Genomic DNA, 13,111 nt, shown 5'->3' with positions numbered 1-13,111 from the left:
CAAGGGAAGAATGTAGGCAGACTCGGCGATCAGTTCTTGTTGAACATTGGTAATATTCTTGCAGCAATAACCTTCGCGGTTATTTGCCTGAATGAAGCTCCCAGAATAATTAGTGTTTGATACTAAAAATCTTAAAGAGCCGTCTTTTAGCGTTAGGAGCAGATTCAAGCTAATGAAGAGGTACATGTTGTATGTACATTTCTAACGTCACATTTAGGATTACGGTGCATCCCTTTTCTCGAAAAGAACTTTGGCCTCCTTCTTACCCAGAGAGCGGGTTTCTGTGGGATGTTAGACAAGTTGTCTAGGAAATCTAGAAGGTTCTTGATTTGGAATCGATATCAATCATTTGATTTAAAAGCCTTGTATAGCATGGCTTATTGTCGTTCGGACAGGTACCGTACAGATAAATTTTATTTATCTCTGATCATATCATACCCTATGTGGGTCATAGGTATTTACATACGGTAAACATCCAAATTGTTCTTATATATATTATACGTGGAAGGTTAAAGAATTCCAACGTTATATTCACATACAGCGGGGTACAACCTTATATATTATTATGTCCACAGAAGGAAGTGAAGTGTCTAACTCATAGGAAATTAATAAAGGGTTAAAGATCTGAGTCTTTGATGACGTGAATTTGATAGTCAACACAAATTGTCAGGTTTTTGCAAGCCAATTACTCAGTTCCAGTATAGATTACCACAATCTTAGATATAGGAACAATTTGGTTATTTACCACTTTTACCAGGCAAGCTGGATTACGAAGATTACACCCACTAATCCAACCTTTATTTAATAAGGAACTAGGCTCATCCCGTTCCACGTGACTTGTATTCAAAGTCATTGATTTGGTGCTGGCACAGAATATATAAAAAGTACAAGTACAGAAGGCTCACTGTCAACAACCTGTCAATGGACTGCATACGACATTGAGTTCTATTGCGCAGCGACAAGGTCGTCAAACTTTATGAGCCGCGAACTCGCGGCCGCCGGAATGTATGGAAGAAATGCGGAGTGAGCCGCCCCTGGTGCTGGTTTCAGCGCTAGTGCGAGCTTCACGCTGCTAGCGGAGCCGGCAATACATATGTGGTTGAAAAGAGCCATTGACCGGTAAGTTCGCTTAGCTAGTCGCTGGCGGCTGAATAGGTTAGGTTAGGTTAGATATTTCATGAATATGATGATTTGTATTTGAAATGTATATTTACTTAATAGCATGCGTTTTCGTGGTAGTAGCCCGATACGCAATAATACACAGTATATGACTTGTGGTTGCTTTGCGGAAGCATATATTTATGTTATTGTAATATGGCCAGACGCTTAATTAACCACTTTGCGGGTCTTCCCTACGCAGGGGCTATGCTAATATTCTGTCATTCCAATTTAAGTATATGTACTGCCGAAGCAAATACTACTTGCATTATCAAAGCACTTGTTTAGCGATATGTAACAGGCTAATACATATGTTCTATCATATCTTGCTTACCTACTTAAACCCTGCAAAACCAGTTTAAGAATGCTGTTTACATTAATTTAAGAATATCCGGTTCCTGATAGTTCTAGCAGAGAGCTGAGTTGTAAGTTTAACACGCCCTGCGGAGGCTATAGCCGTGACGGCCAAAATCTCTTCAGAGATTATGTTTCGTTGGCTGAATATTCACAATATATTCATAACATTCACACGCCTTACGCAGGCAAATTATGAATATTATGGAATGGCAGATAAAATTTTATAAAAAGGCAAGTCTATGATCACGCTACATAAGCTACATTGCGCAGGCCAGGACGGGCTTGCTATATTATTGGTAATTCATTACACTAGATAGATAGTCTCATAGGCTCCTTTCTTTTATTTCGTCTGCTAGTGTAGCAGTCAAATAACAAAAAAAAAAGTGTAGGGTTCCGTAGTTTTCCGTATTTTTCTCAAAAACTACTGAACCTATCAAGTTCAAAACAATTTTCCTAGAAAGTCTTTATAAAGTTCTAACAAACAAAGGCCTTGCGCAGGCTTGTTATTTGTTGGGTAAGTAGAAATACTTACACGTCTTGCGCAGACGGAAGTACGAGTAATTAAGATTAGATACATAGGCTTGGCGGAAACATTCCTATTTACACGGATTTCGCGCTAACATTTGCCCAGCCTCGCAAATGGTCTCAATGGATATCCCAAGCAACAATGTTATTATAATGATGTCTCTTTACGCCTTGCGCAAGCGGAAATTATTAGAGTAGGTATTCGAATAAAAAACAAATTTCGGGTCTTTTCTTTGTAACGCCAAATCTAGGATATGAGCTGATACAAATACTGCATAGTCAACACATCTGCTTGCGCAGCAGAATAATAATAAATTTATTGCACAACAACTTGTTTACTTAAATCAGCAGACAGCTACTTACTATTTATTTATAAATCCTATTTGGATAGAAGCAAAAGATCAATAGTGACTCTCCTGTATGTGGTAATTTACAACAGAGTAGGTACCTACTTTAAATAATAATGGTTATTCTGGTAAATCTCAGACCTCACACTATAGACATAGGGTGAAATAGCCATTTTTTAGACATAGAAAAGCATGTATATCACATTACAATTTTATATCACATACGGGGGTTTCACTCAAAATCTTTTACTTTAGCTAGAGTAGCAAACTTCCAGTAAGTCTATTATTATTATTAGTACCGGAATTTTATTCAACGCTTACACTTAGAACGATACTGTGCATCAATAGTAGGCACTCTTTAATTAAGAATGAAGAAAATAACATAATAGACCGGACCCCAATAGGGAATCCAATATGACACTAGAACCTTTACAAGTTGATACAACAAGGTTTTAAACGTGTCCTAGGTTTTATCTACTTAATCGTTAATGAATTGCATCTTAGCTTCTTGCGAGACTATCAAAATTTTGAAAGCAATCACTGTTACACGCCATAGCCTGCATAGTAATAATACTGGGGATATGCACGGAAAATATCAGGTCATAAAAATTTAAGCGTCCCTCACAAAATAGTAATCAAGTATCCTAATAGGATGCACTTTATCCTTGCGCAGGCTTGTGCAAAAAGTTTAATTACTTAGCAACCGTTAAGAACGTAAACTTTGCATCAAACAGACATTTCTGCAAAATATGCTTATTCAGGAATGAGACCGCGACCATTTAACAACTTATAAATTATGACGACAAAGATGCGCCTTTCTTTTTATAACTAACGAACAATTTATGAAATCGTGGTCTAATTTAAACTGTCTCAATTCTCAATGACCTGATCCGTGCTTATGGCGAACCGATTCACTGTAAATAAAGTAAAACAAATGCTCGTCGCTTACTTACCGCGACGCCTTCGCTGCGCTCGAAATGTCAGCTTATCTAAAAATATTGCGACGGACAAGGAATGTCCGTCACGTTTTATTATTTATAATCGAACGGTAAAACCGTTAAAATATGAAATATTTTGTAAAATATTACATATTTTTTACTTACAAAAAATTTTAAGAATCTCAGAAATTCTAAGAATTTTTTGTAGTGAACCGTACGCTCCGAAGAACAGAACGCCAATGAGGCAAACGGCGCCCGTAGGCGCCACCGCCCGGTGGTGAGGGGATAAAACTGGAAGGGTAAAACTGGTGGTGGGGATAATGGCGACTACTGTCAGCTAATATGTGAACCGCTACGTCATCTGTTAACAGGATTGCTCTCTCAAATATAATAAAATAGGCTTCAAATAACGGTAGGAAGCTTAATATTATACCTACCTTTTGAAAGGGGTAGGTCTATGGCTCCAATTTCAGTTATTTTATCTCCTTTGTGGGTTTGAGAATTATTTCACATTTTGTGCTCTGAACATCCTACAATATGTAAACAATAAATCGCAAAGAATGAAGTTGCGAAATATAATTGATGATCAAACGAACTTACCAAGTGAAGTTCGATCACAATTATGTGAGCAACTTCATTCGACGCGATTTATAACAACCCACCCTCAATATTAAAAAGATTGTTGACTGACGTCACCCTACCCTACTTTCTACTTCAAAATGGTGAAATAATTCCTCAATATTTATGCTGTAAACAAAATGATTGGAAAATGGCGGTTAGTGGACCTGCCATGACACCGAGGGAGTGGGAGCAAGTTTTTTTTTTTAGTGTTGCCAGTATAAAAGAAAAATAAACCTTTAAAAACCGTGCAAGGCTGATGCGTGGGGGCGTAACTACAATATGTAAACAATAAATCGCGTCGAATGAAGTTGCTCACATAATTGTGATCGAACTTCACTTGGTAAGTTCGTTTGATCATCAATTTTTTATGCTTTTACAACTCCGCGACTGAGGTAAAAAAAACTGTCTAGATTTTCGTAACAGGTATTTTCTACAACTACGAACAGTCAACCAATTGGAACCCTAGGCCACTCTACAACCATGTCAAAATGACAAGCAGTAAGAGATTTCTTACAATCTGATTTATAACGTCACTATGACATAGTTCTACAGTGGCCTAAGATTCCAATTGGTTGACTGTACTTTCACCACCCCTTATATTCCCGTGGGTCTCGTGTCTTGTAGAAGTTGGCAGTGGGATATGGGCTAAATTGTGGCTGGCAACCTGTCACTGCAATGTCACAATTTCGTTTTTATTCAACACCTTACTTGCCAAGAGTGGCACTGAAACTTGAGTAGTTTCATGTGCTCTGCCTAATCTTTTATAGGATACAGGCATGATTGTATGTATGTATTATCTAACAATTAACGATGCTCCTCACATCTTTTCTCCCGATTGCCTACACAATCATCTCAAAGCTTTCATCAAGGCGTGTATGTGTGCCGTAACAAGCCAGATTGTCCGGCGTCCGGTTATTAGGTAGCAATAAGCCGAACGTGACTGCAGGTCATGGGAAAACTGGGGCGCAATCAAATCACCGATTTCATGTTTTGTAGGTTTACTTCAAGACGGGTCCGCGGGATGTTACGATTAAGGACAGAGGACCGTCTGCAACTTAACTGCAACTCAACTTGCATACTAACGGTACACCGGCTGCAAGCTAACTACAAAATCGGCACATAGTTCAAGTAGCCGTTGCGCCTGTCTTTATACGATCTAATTGCCAAATACGAACACTTCATCTATGATATATTTTAAGTAAGAGACCACTGCGATATATTATGATATCCTTCAGAGTAAGGCAAAAATGACATTTTCTCAAATTAAAACATTTTTGACACTGATATATTCTATCTATACCGTACTCGTATGTAGCATTATTGTGTTTGACATTTAAATCGCTTATAAGTAAGTATTTGACGACCGGTCTGGCCTAGCGGGTAGTGACCCTGCCTGCTAAGCCGCGGTCCCGGGTTCGAATCCCGGTAAGGGCATTTATTTGTGTGATGAGCACAGATATTTGTACCTGAGTCATGGATGTTTTCTATGTATATAAGTATTTGTATATTATATATATCGTTGTCTGAGTACCCACATCACAAGCCTTCCTTAGCTTACCGTGGTACTCAGTCAATCTGTGTTAGAATGTCCTATAATATTTATTAATATTTATTTATTATTTTATAAGTGAAACACGATTTTTTACATAGAATACGATTGTCAGAATATTGATAAGAAAAACTTCTCTAACCTTCTTTGGTAAAATCTGGGAGGGAAATCTGTTGAAGTGAAGTACATACGTACCTTCACTAAATGTAAAAATACCTCCTATTGAACGTGAAGTCTATATTTATTTGGTTAAAACCCTAGAGTTAATGGCGGTTCAGCGAAATTGCGATTTATCGTAAACAACACGAATTGAGTCCATAAAAGTATTTTCGCCCAATTTACGACCGGTGGCGGAGTGCGGTGCCGCGGAGTGCATTGCGAAATGCAAGTGCGTTGCGTAGCTCTGCTGGCGTTCGGTAAGCTATTTTTCATGTACGATATATACTCGATATTTTTCAACTATTTTTAGGAGGACTAGTACTGGGGCCCATTTCTCAAAACTGAAAGTTACAAGTTACATGCGGAAGTCACTTTCCAACTTGTCATATTAGACATTGACTACCACTTGTAAATTGTAACTTGTAGCTTCAAGAAATGGGCTCCTGGTGAAAAATCTATTGCTGAACCAATAAGATAACAACAAAAAATCTTGCAACTCGTAGATCTTATAATGCAAAAAAATGCATTAACAAGGTATTTTTGATTATTATAAAATAGGTATTTGCTAATAAATTAGTAACGGCCATTTATTCGTTCTAAAGTTAAGAAAATAACTCGGGGTTACTTATAAAGGCCAAATTAAAGGTCATTAAAAACTGAGAAAGAATGAAAGTATATAGGTAAATGAAACTGAGAGATAAATAATCTGTTTATTTGTTTACCACTAATCCATTAGTAAATAGAAATGTAAGTAAACATAGAGTAGAGGATTTAAAGGTGTTTATTGTAGTTATTGTAAGCAAATTTGAATAAATAAATATTATAAAGCATTATTACACAGATTGACTTCACGTGGTCCCACGCTAAGCTCAAGAACGCTTGTGTTCTTTTGAATCAAACAGTTGCATCAAACACTGTTAACAGACACATCATCGTCACGCGCCAGAGGTCTAAGGAACTTCTCATACAATAACATTTAGCAAACGTTTTGACGGTGACAGACGGTTTGGTGCAACCGACCCTTAGTAAAATAACGTTATTCTTATATTCAAGCGCACGCTGCCATAGGCAGCATCTTCCCCGTGCCTAATCACCTGAACGAGGTGAACGTCGCCACAACCTCTGGAGCCGTCAACAACACGATAGCAGGGAAGAGTTTGGTAGTGGCGAGGAGATCTGGGCATCGGATGAAGGCGAGGAGATCCACGTCTTCGTCGTCGGGAGAAAAAATGATCGGTAAATATCTTTTCACCACACCAACTGGTAAAGGCTTTCTTTGCTATTCGAAAACAGATAGCAAATTTGCATTTTATCCACAAGGGGGCAAAGTCATTTTAACTCGATGTCTTAATCTGGCAGCTAGATTTTACCTATAAATGATGATTTTGAATCATAAATATTGAATAAATTGATGGATTTCATTTATTTTGATATTTTATAGTCAGTATTTTGTTCATGTTGGTGCATGTGGTGAAAAATTTTGTGTTTCACTCGGTGGTAAAGTTTGTTTAACCTTCGTGCCTTGAAACCCTCGCAACGCTCAAGATTCCACTTTTTGGAATCTTTCGCTTGCTCGGGTATCAATATTGGCACGTGCGGTTAAACAACTACTTTGCCCCCTTGTAAAACAAATAACTATTCTTAACGCTTATGGAAATGATCAGTGGCTTATTTCACAACAGTGACAATTGTCGCCCGACTTTGCCGTTCAACAAGGAAATACTCACGCTGAGTAACAATGTTACATAACAAACCAGAAATAGGCACAGAATTGTCAGTGTCAAGTGCCAACGCCTTTTACACAGTTATATTGTGATAAAACAAATCATAGCCAAAATACAGATAATTCGTTATAATAAGGTAATGTGAAGAGCCTACCTTAGGCAGGCTTGGCTACTCGTATTTACAGTACGTTACATCAGTTAACGATTCGGTTTTTATATCTATCTTGCTCGCACTTATGCGATCCCGATAAGAGCCGAAGCCGAAGGGTAAAGCCGAATCATTAACTGATTTTAATCGCACTGTACGTCCACGTTCTGAAGAATGACCCAGCGGCCTAAAGAGATATACCTACCGTAAAAAACTACACACCTATAATACTTCTGGATTAATTTTAGCGCCGTTATCAACAAATGCCTGTTTCATGTAACTTCTGTTTCAGGGAAAAGTAAGAAATCTTCAGGAGACTCTCTGGGACTGCAGTCGTCCGGAGAAAGCTCCTCTGAAGAAAAACAACGCAAACCGCTTGTAGGAGGAGGATGGTTGTTATTTGTTATAATTATTATTCTCAGATATATTTCAGCATCAAGCAGAGCCTTTAAGTTTTTGACGTTTAAGATTTCTTGCTTGAACCAAAATTACATTCTCATGTACCTATATTTCGAAAGTAGATCTGCATACAACTTGGAATAAATTCAAAGGTGCATGTGAAGTTCACAAACCGCATTGGGCAGCAGTTTACGCTAGCGTTGAAACTATATACCCAGCAGTGAGATGTAATCTATCTATCTATATATCTATAGCAGCCTTCAAAGCGCCCGTCTTCGGACATAAGCATCCTTTCCATTCCTCCATGCTTGTCGGTCCATTGCCATCCGCATCAAGTTCTCGCCAGCTAGTTGGCAGATGTCATCTTTCCATCTAATCATCCATCCATTCATCTAGTGAGATGTAATATATCCCTAAAATGTTTTGAAATATTTAATTTACAATTTTCAGGAGAAAATGGCATCGCAAGTGCACCCCATGCCCCGAGGAGATGACCAAGAAGTGGCGCGACCCGACCATCAAGTGGATATGCGGCGGCTACCAGCGCGCGCGGCGCTCCTTCAAGAGCGAGTGCATGATGTACTACAGGAACTGCCAGGATGGCACTAGTAAGGTCTTCTTCTTCTTCACACTTAACCTCTCGTATGCTTAGTAGCAGATCTGTTCCATATGTTTCAACTTTAACATGAATGTATTACTTGATAAATGACAAATTTTTGACACGCGTATACGAAAGGTCAAGAGCTGTGATCTTCTCAGTGGAGCAATCTACAACTCGACCGATCCTGTGCTAACTCCTTAACCTGATTTGTCATGACCCTAAGACTTTTGTTTTATTTGGTTAAAATAGTTTCTCCTACTTATCTTCCTCTCTTTCCATCTAGTTTCTTAAACTACTTCTAGGAACAGGTCGCGTCAAAGATCTTCAGAAGGAAAAGTAAGTGCATGATGTACTACAGAAACTGCCAGGATGGGATGGATTTTAAGAACAACCAAATCTGTTAATGTGATCCTCAATTGTGCGATGGTGTCAGTTTTTGGTTTTCTTAGGTTTGGGCTTATGTTTTTGAGAGGCACTTATTCTCCAAAGGTACCAAAAACCATTTAAATCCTGGTTCGATATGAGTTGGTAAATTTCTAAAGTTGATAGTTTGCCAAATATCAGAATATTGCATTAAATATTGTTTTATAAAAGTCATTTGTATTTCTAAGTTGACATTAGAAGTATTTTTGTCCCTTTATTTTTTTATATAAGCCCTGTGTGGTGACGGGTTAAGACATACACCACCCTGTTTCCTTCAATGGGTATCATAGAATGTGGGATTATGGGTCAAATTGTGTAATGGGCAATGGGCTAGCAATCAGTCAAATGGTGTGAGCGATGAGTTAGCAATCAGTCACTGCGTCAACCTATCGTATTGTTTTTCTTTCGACCCAATATTTGCTAAAATTGGTGGATATTCCACGAATCCGCACGAAGCGCTTTGCTTCTTCTTTTCTTATGCGCACTGCCAAGGAGTGGAATTCCTTGCCGGCGGCTATATTTCCGAGCTCATATAACCCGGCAACCTTCAAATCAAGAGTGAACAGGCATCTTCTGGGCGAGCTCACTCCATCGTAGGCCACGTCTTTGCCTTTGGCTAGTCTGTGGTCAAGAGTAAGCCCATTTATAATAAAAAAAAAAAAAAAAAAAAAGTGGCACTGAAACTCGAGCAGTTTCTCTCTACCTACCATGAACTTATGTACGTTTGTCATTTTTATAATTCCGTTGTCTGACCCTCATGCCCCATTATACGTCAACCGGAGTTGTCAAGTTGACGCAGTTTCCAAACGGACGTCTCCGGAAGCCACGGGTCATCCCTGGGGGACGCCCGAGTTACAAGGGCCGCAAATTGGAATATTAGTATGCCACGTCGTAACATGCGACTGCATGGACGCTGGACAGTGTGTTTAGTAAATTGTATATAATAGGGAGGATTTTACCATTAATTCTACCGTTTTACATTTTAGTAAAATGTTATAAAAAACTACAAAATATCCCTTTCAAATTGATGTTAGTTTATCTATTAAAACCAAATTAACGTAGTGTGGTGACTCATTTAATCATAATTATGTGTATTCAAAATTTGAATTTCATTATTTTTAGCGGTTGTAAATTTTTAAATTTATTTGTCAAGAATCTTTATTTCGCTTCTACGCATTTCCTCAACGATTAACTGGAAGAGATCCTGTTAAGGGATTATTTCGTTTTCATTGTATTTTATTGATTCTTTTGCTATGTCTCTTCTTTTATGTACAATAAAGCTTATACATACAAACATACGTGAAAATCCACGACCGCCGCTGCGAAATCCTCGGCTACAACGGCGGCCGGCACTTTTTCTACGACTATGAATAAACTATAACGTATGGAAACATTGGGTCACTATCAAATTTCCCTAAACGACCATTTCAACTTTTTTTTTGTAAGTCGGTTATAACGTAAAATACACAGTCAGAATAGAGTCACTTCAGCTGGACGATATCAAAGTAGAAATAGTCAGGAAAGAGTCAATATGAATGACAAATAATTATTATATAATAAATGAGTAAGTAGTCAAACGTCTGCAAATAGTGGAAATATAAATGGTCCTTATGATTGCATAAAATACACAATAAGCCAAAAGTGACATAAGTTGATTGATATGAAAACAATGAGTTATGATATTATGTCTGAAGTAAAATAATTAATACATATAAGTAATCGTATAAATACCAGAGTCGTAAAAATATGTACATCGGTCCATTTGGCGTTTTATGTCTATTAAGTAATAAAGAAATAAAAAAAAATACATTTATAAATCATAAATTTTGCATTCATATCTATGCCACAGACATGACGCAATCCAGATACAGCTATAATATGGTCGTTTAACGATAAGGTAAATTTGATAGTGCCCCGAAATATTAAACCATGACGACAATATGTTGCAGTGTTCGTGAAGGTCAACGACCACCGCTGCGACGAGTCAGCCATGGGCTACCAAGGCGGTCGGCACTTCTTCTACGACTACCAAGTCAAGCTGCCGGACGACACCAGCGGCAAGAGCACGGAAACTGAAGAGTCTACCGACGAGGGCTCCTCCAGCTCCGCGAGGAAATCTGATAGCGGAGACGCTTGATTATTTAATAAACACTTTTAAAAACTAAAGAGTATCATTAAAATGCTACCCATAATTTGGTAGGAGGGCATAGCGAATGATATTCCGCTTTGTGTAGTGTAGGGCACAGCACAGCGGATACCGTCTCGTTCGAATCTAGAGCAGAGCCTGGAGAGTCTGGAGACGTACCTACGCCTTACAGATTACCGCAGCCAAATAGCACTATACCCTACTCATAGTGTTGTGTTCCTGCCGGCGAGTAAGGCTGCCAGAGCTCAGCGAGGGTGCGGTGTGCTGACGACGGAAGGTCTATTGTCCTTTGAGTCGTCGACAACCCGAACATAGATTTCTTTTATCTTTGTATCTGTTTGCACTTTCTTTATGTATTGATTATAGTTAGTAATAATATGACATTTAGAGACTTTATACATCTCTAATTCTATATCAGTGTATAGCTACTTTGCTTATGATTAATATTTTTAGTTAATATTTCTATTAATTTCATTTGTTTAACTTTAATGAATACTCTGTAATGTTGACATGTAAAAGTGCCCCCGTGGCCTATTTGCTGAATAAATGATTTTGTATTTTTTTTTTTTTAACCCTCCTTGGAACTTGTACACTCCTTTTTGCTGTGTACTACTTAACACTGCAAAAGGGAGTGTACAAGTTTTTAATGGGGTGGCAACGCGCATGCGACACTCTTTGAGTTGCAGTGGCATAGGTTACGGTGACCGCTTTCCATCAGGCGGACCATATGCTTGTTTGGCACCGACGTAGTATAAAAAATCATTTTGTAGCTTTTGGTAAGTGTAAGGGTCTGAATGCACGCTCATATTGGGCGAGGCGTGCGGCGTGCTTGTCAAACAGTGGAAGCTTATACACGGTGTTTCCGGTATCACTCAAAACCTGAGACACCCCAACTGATTTTTATTTTTTTAAACTCATCTAGAGTATTCATCTTTTAATCTGATCGTTACTTTTTTTTTAATTGAATTTTTAATTTTCTGTACAGCTCTACTTGACTTTTAGCTCTACACTCAATAAAATAATTGCTAACTACCATCATAAACCATAAGACTATTTATTTGTGTACGTTATTGCAACGACATAAGGTTTACCAATAGACAGCTAAGATGTCACTGTAAAACACTTTAAAGCTTTGTCACAGTAAACTTCAAATTGGACAGGTAATCGCAGTAAGCAAATAAACTCAATATTCAAAATGACAAGGTTGTAATTAGGTACGAGTTCAATTTGTTATGACTTATGATAAACATTAAGATTAAACTGATAAACAACGTCAAACTAGTAGCGGAAAAAATAATCGTCCAAGTAACCGGCCAGTATTAATACCCCTAAATACTGAAAAAGGTAAACAACCTCTAGCAATGCGATATACACAATGTTGTATTACGAGTACAATAGAATGGGCACGTAAAAAATAACTAATAATACTAATTTAAATAAAAATATTACCCCCATCAAGATATAGCTCAATCGATTCTACTCTCGATTCTGAACAAACTGTTTTCAGGTTTTTAGTGTTAAGTGAAACACGGTGTACAAGTGTCCAAAGTGGACATTGCATAGATTGCATACACGCTCGCCCGTCCTGCCGAACTGATGACACGGGGTCCCAGCGTGCACGAGGTTTTCGCACAAATCGCTAAGCGACTGGTTGATTTGACTGGTGACCGAAGCCCGCGACTTCCTCTCGCAACGTATCATTGCGATACAGCGAGGAAATGTCGCTAGCATCCTTGGTACATAGCCTAAAGGGCTTATAAATTATTAATAAAATTTAAAATCATACATAAAGTTAAAGCAATCTGACGATGTAATGACGAATTTACGCACCACTGCTCTTCTTAATTGAGATTTTAATTATTCTTAAACAAATTGACACTTTGTATTAATGATGGCGACTGCAGATCAACACTTCTCGAAATTCTCAGGGCCTTTTAATACATATTTATATAACACTATAATTTTTCTTGTTACTAACCAACATATGGAATGTAAAAAATCAGAAATAAACGTTTG

The 13,111-nt window shown here is 38.1% G+C and overlaps 2 protein-coding genes and 1 pseudogene across 4 annotated transcripts in view; 1 reads left to right on the top strand and 2 right to left on the bottom strand.

The window, feature by feature from the left end:
• The window catches only part of LOC125228588 (dystrophin), a 701,009-nt gene that overhangs the window by 415,550 nt on the left and 272,348 nt on the right, over window positions 1-13,111 (bottom strand). The window lies entirely within an intron of this gene.
• LOC125233982 lies at window positions 1,321-1,418 on the bottom strand (annotated as a pseudogene).
• LOC125228636 lies at window positions 5,773-11,109 on the top strand. Its single transcript, XM_048133294.1, has 5 exons — window positions 5,773-5,911; window positions 6,708-6,890; window positions 7,819-7,918; window positions 8,376-8,533; window positions 10,899-11,109. The coding sequence occupies exons 1-5, from the start codon at window positions 5,878-5,880 to the stop codon at window positions 11,084-11,086; spliced, it is 663 nt and encodes a 220-aa protein (XP_047989251.1). The 5' UTR covers window positions 5,773-5,877; the 3' UTR covers window positions 11,087-11,109.

This window comes from Leguminivora glycinivorella, chromosome 1 (genome assembly GCF_023078275.1).
Source record: "Leguminivora glycinivorella isolate SPB_JAAS2020 chromosome 1, LegGlyc_1.1, whole genome shotgun sequence".
NCBI classification, from domain to species: domain Eukaryota; kingdom Metazoa; phylum Arthropoda; class Insecta; order Lepidoptera; family Tortricidae; genus Leguminivora; species Leguminivora glycinivorella.
This window is presented reverse-complemented; position numbering and strand designations above follow the sequence as displayed.